This window comes from Clupea harengus, chromosome 7, assembly GCF_900700415.2.
Source record: "Clupea harengus chromosome 7, Ch_v2.0.2, whole genome shotgun sequence".
Taxonomy (NCBI): domain Eukaryota; kingdom Metazoa; phylum Chordata; class Actinopteri; order Clupeiformes; family Clupeidae; genus Clupea; species Clupea harengus.
Window position 1 is genome coordinate 15,870,196 of NC_045158.1, and position 5,386 is coordinate 15,875,581.

The 5,386-nt window shown below is 44.3% G+C and overlaps 1 protein-coding gene across 1 annotated transcript; it reads right to left on the reverse strand.

Moving 5' to 3' along the window:
- Nucleotides 1–3,967: 3,967 nt before the first annotated feature.
- On the reverse strand, nucleotides 3,968–4,634 carry vcana (versican a). Its single transcript, XM_031570656.2, has one exon. The coding sequence runs from the start codon at nucleotides 4,487–4,489 to the stop codon at nucleotides 4,073–4,075; it is 417 nt and encodes a 138-aa protein (XP_031426516.2). The 5' UTR covers nucleotides 4,490–4,634; the 3' UTR covers nucleotides 3,968–4,072.
- Between the last annotated feature and the right edge of the window lie 752 nt (nucleotides 4,635–5,386).

Below are 5,386 nucleotides of genomic sequence, written 5' to 3' on the forward strand. Positions count from 1 at the left end.
TCCAGCTGTTCTGCATTATGCACATGGCCCTGTCACCCTCCCTCCCTAGCTATCTCTGATGTAAGGTGTGACATACTTTTTTCCTCTGTCCAGAAATAAGACACCCCCCCCCAACTCCCTCTCTCATCCAGTCTGCCTGGAGAATGCAGGGTTGCACTGACGTTTCATGGTTGTGGTACAAAGCAGAGCTTTGTTGTATCAACCACTTCAACAAAACTACTGTCCCTTTACCTTCTGTCACTGACTCATTCACTATCTCGTTCACTATCACTGATAAGTCGTTTTTAAGCGGGAAATACTCCAACAGCACCAAAACAGCTACTTGAAAGGTACTTAGGGAAATGCAGTATCGGAAGGTATGACAGACCCAAAATAGACTAAATAAACTGGAGGGGTCATCAAGTCCTGTTTACTTGACCCCTCGGGGGGGCATGACTTGTCACAGAGGTGGTTAGCTTAGCACTCTTTTTGGGCCTGAGCCCTGATGCCCAGCAGGAGGCTGGTTATCTATATGACCCCTGGGTGAAAAGACAAAGTCAAAGGTCGCCGGTGCTCGTAGGTTTTAGGTCTCTGGCAGAAGCTCGCCCCCCATTATCTGAACGTTTGCTCTGATAACTGCTGAGTGATAGTGACAGAAAGGGAGGAGACTGCGAGCGTAAACTGAGAGTGACATGTGAAAGAGAAAAGGCTGGAGAGGTGAGGAGCCCAGGGGGATGCTACCTCAGCACTTCCCAGAAAACACGAATGAGCAAGGGGCCAGTACGTTCAGGGCCAAGCTCCTGACACTGCATGACGATGTATGACAGGAGTTATCTTGACCTAACACTCATTAAGTGGCTTATATTTGTAATGGCTCGCTCATGTCAGCTGATTTAGTTGGTGAATTCACAATGCCTTCCTTTCATGGTGGCAGGGTGTAAAAATTGGATGCTGTCTTGTAACTATGATGAAGTCATCGGTGGCTATGGATACTGATTTAAAAAAAAAAAAAAAAACAGTACTAATGTGTTTGACAAAAAACATCAGGCTAAATTATCAATACAGTTTGATAAAAGCTGAATTTAAGCCTCTGACTTTGAATAGAGTTGATATAACATTCAAAACATATTATTTAGTTTTTCTATTTTGCCAAGCCCAATTTGGCTGCTGAGGAAATGGGTGTGAACCTAAAATGAAATGAGAGTGAGGTCAAGGAATCACTGGAGAATTAGCAACACAGTGTAACAAGACCCATGTAAAAGTTTCCATGCTCATGTGCTTCAACTCAAGTGAACTCTTACTGTAAAATCAGCACCAAATACAATAAAGACAGACTTCTAAAGGAGGGGGGGAGGGGCAGTGACAAGAATAGAGTGAATAGTGAATAGATCAGGTTAAGGGTATTGGTGAAGCCAGTGGCCGTCTCACCATATATGGAGTGTGTTTGTGTTTGTGGGCCTGTACAGTTGTTTGATGGTGTGTCTGGATGAAGCTTACAGGGTGCAGTGAGGTCATACATTAGTGGAGCGGGAGAGGTTGGTTGCTGTTTACAAGGGGAGCTGGAAGCGCAGCCAATGCAGTCTGGTAGAAGTGCACCAAAGTTACATAAAAGTTTACACACAACTCTACCTCTGAAGCAATATGCTCCAAGCTTCCGGGTGGGCTCCGGGAAACCCGTCTGGTTAACGTAGCGGTACATGGTGCGGACGCCGAGCAGGCCACCGCCGCACTGCACCCTGGGTCTAGCCACTGGATGGCGGGCGCTCCCGTCGGACAGCCAGCCGTAGTCACATCTGTCCAGGCCCCTCCTCCACGCAGCGTGTAGGTGCCCCGGAGAAGCCAGGACGGAATCTCGTTTCTTGCACTCCTCCTGGGCCTCTTCGAAGGTCATTTTCTTGGTTGTGGGCGCAAAGTAAACGTCACCTGGACAACACAAACAAGCACGCATCTGGTCGTCATTTTGGCTGTGTGTCAGCTGTTGAATCATTCTAATTCACTGAAAACCCCTGTTATGAATACATGCTTTGTGGGATGCTGGGTGAGAACATGATTTAATTACCTTACTTGCTAGACTCTTGTCTTCACCATCAATAAATGGTGAGTATTCATGGAGACATGGAAAGCCTCTCTCCATATTTACCTCAGCATGAGTCTCAATGGATTTACAATAGTCCATCAAAGCATTATAGTACTCTGAATCAAACGCTATTCCCTGCCCTTCATACTAAATCAGATATATGAGTCAAAAGGGAGGGCAGCAAATGTTTTGCTTGGGCGTGACATTAGAACATTTTTCTGTGGCATGGATATATGGGAGTCTCTCTGGGAGTGTATTTCACCCACAATTGTTTTTATTTTTTTACCCTATGCAATTGGAGTTATCCAATTTAACAGTTAGACTATGAAATAAACAGAGACTCTTCTCCGTGTGTCTCCTGGCATCTCAATTAAACTCCACGAGTAAGCCTTATATCTTCAGTTTGGTGTATTTATGTCAGAAGATGCGTAACAGCTATTTCTTTTACGGGAGGTCAATGATAGAGATAGATGTCGTTGATGCCAGGAGTGTGGGACATACCACTTGTGTCATTGCGCAATAATTGTCTCAGCAATTAATGCGAAGAGGACAAAATGAGCATCTACACTTTGGCTGCTCCCAAGCTTCCACTTTATTGTGCCAGAAGTATCAGTGACATCAATTATCACATATTTTCTGGTATCGCTTTTGCAAATTCTGGAACGTCAAATGAAGATCACTGCCTGTGTTGAAATACTGTCAGTGTGTCTCAGTCTAAACCACAAAGGCACACCACAGAATTGAAATTATGTTTTAGGATGGGTGTTTCTTTTGTCATTTCTTTTCTACATTTTCATACACATACACAACATGTATATATGTTTGAAGGACTTTCTGATTCTTACCATCTAGTTTGTCCACAAAGCAGTACACATCATAGGTCTCAGATGGCTTCCTCAAACCGTATGACCTCACGCCAGGATTGAATTTGAGATTACCATAGCAGCCTGACCTTGGTTTGGTGATAGGATATCTGGACAAGCAAGAGGACACAACGAAAATACACAAAGAAATTCAAAGACAATTCTCAGTTTACCATATATTAGGGTGTAGTATATTCATATATACAGTATGAATCAAATCCAATCTCAAGAACAGCGAGGTATTGGTAAGCAAACAGCTTAGAATGTTTCTCATGGCACATTAATGCCTTGGATTAACATCCATAACCCTGTTTTATGTTCTCACCTAGCTGTCTGATCAGCAATCCAGCCAGCATCACAGTGGTCAAACCCATCCTCGTATGCTGATTTAAGTTGGTCCGGTGTGGCAATGGAAGCCCCTATGTCCGTGCAGGATTGAACTGCCTTGTCATAAGTAAGAGTGTACCTACTTGTACTTGCTCGATAATGGAACACGACACCTGTGGATGAGGCACACAACAGACACCAAGTGAAATATCACTACAGATATCTGGTCCATGCAAATGTCCATTTATGTACAATTCCCTTAAGATAAGTGAATATGATAATATGGACAGGTGAACCAGGTAATCCTATATGTGCTACATATTTCCTCTAATTCTACTATGCACTCAGAATGTTTAATGCTACTGAGTGAAGTGTTTCCTCACACTCAAATAAGGACTGTAAGTGGGTGGAATGGAAAGGGTGGGGTTTAGGGGTCGTGAGGCAAAATAAAAAAAATAAAAACATGAACATAAATAGGGAGTGTGGTGAGAACTCTGTGTTTTTAATTTTTGGTCAGTGTTGAAACTGACACACACACACACACACACACACACACACACACACGTTTGGCTATTTACCATCAACTCTAAGAAGTAATTAATTCAGTAAAAATGCTAATAAGACAGAGACTGCAACTGATTAGTCAGTTCAGGTAAACAAGAAACAACATCAAACTAATGTTATGGTCCTTTGATGCTAGGTTGACTGTCAGTGGGCCTCACAGTACTATTACAGTAACTCCACCAAAACAGTCAGGGACAGATTGCAGCCAAATCCATCTCATCCAAGAGGAAGAAAGACAGAAAGAGGGTGAGACACAGTCAAATCAAAACTCACCATCGACATTCAGAGAGACCATGTCCTGTGTGTCCTCAATGCCGTACATGACCTCGCAGCGGTACGTTCCAGCGTCACTGGCGCGGAGCTTGGACACGACCAGCGAGGCGTCCCCGACGTCCTCAGGGTGGCTCTGCACCGACACACGGCCCCGGTAGCCGCGACCGATCTTGATGACGCCGTTCTGGGCCACCAGCACGATCGTCTCACTGTCGCCCTGCACCTTGGTCCACTTGATGCGCAAGTAGTCCTGGTCGCCGGGGGCGCTGGCTTTGTTGTCGAGGGTGGAGGGCGCATTGGTGGGAGTGGTGGAGAAGTGACACGGCAGCGATACCCGTCCTGACAGCGAGCCACTCACAGGCCTCATGACCATTAGACTTGCTGAGGCTGAAAGCAGACAACACATTTACCATGTATCCACTCAAAATCAGTTTAAACTAGTTAACTACATACCAGCTACTGGATCAGAGTAAAAAAAAATTGCAAAACATGATGTCTTCATTCATCTTTGTTCACATTTTTGGTTACATAATTTCTCAGTATTCGCTCTCTGTGGATGAGGAACCATATTTCACTCACTACATTACTCAAATTGACAGACTGGCTGCGTAAAGTACTGCAAGTGTTGGCTCCAGTGTCTTGTCAGTGACTGCTCAGTGATTTCATTCAAACCAGACCTAAATTTGAAGCCAGTGTGTTGAATCACTACTTTGCCCCGAGCAAGGAAACAGCCAGGCAAGATGACTGAACAGCCAACCTTACCGGGTGAGGAATGCTTAGGACAGGTGGGAGAGCCCCTGGGGCAACACAGAGCAGCAAAGGTGGCTCTTGAACTTAGGCAGAGACCATCTGGTTTGCCCAGACAGTAAGCCAGACCTAATTGAATGGTCTACCATAGAGTCTGGGAAACACACTAAAGCTCCCACGAAAAAGTAGGATTTGATGAGCGCATGATTGTGACAACAATACACATTGAAACACTCACCAGCAAGACCCACTGATCAGGTAGATAGGTGTAAGCTACAAGCTACTGGACAAAAAGTAGGTACATATCATGCACCCCCACCCCCCATCAATCTTTCTATCGCTTATAGCCATGAATTAGACATGCACATAGAGATCAGCATATTTAAATTCACCAAAGTTTGTGAGCCAAAATGTATGTATGACAATGAATATTAAGAGACACTTACCGATAACTGTTGTGTGACACAAGCCGAGTATCCACAGGATATGTTTTATATTCAATAACATCTTTGATCTAGAAAACAAAGAGTTGTTTGTAACAAGGAACATGCCAAAA

Bases quoted from the DNA above. Each gene is read 5' to 3' on its own strand.
- vcana (XM_031570656.2), bottom strand. From the start codon at position 4,489: ATGTGTTGTCTGCTTTCAGCCTCAGCAAGTCTAATGGTCATGAGGCCT.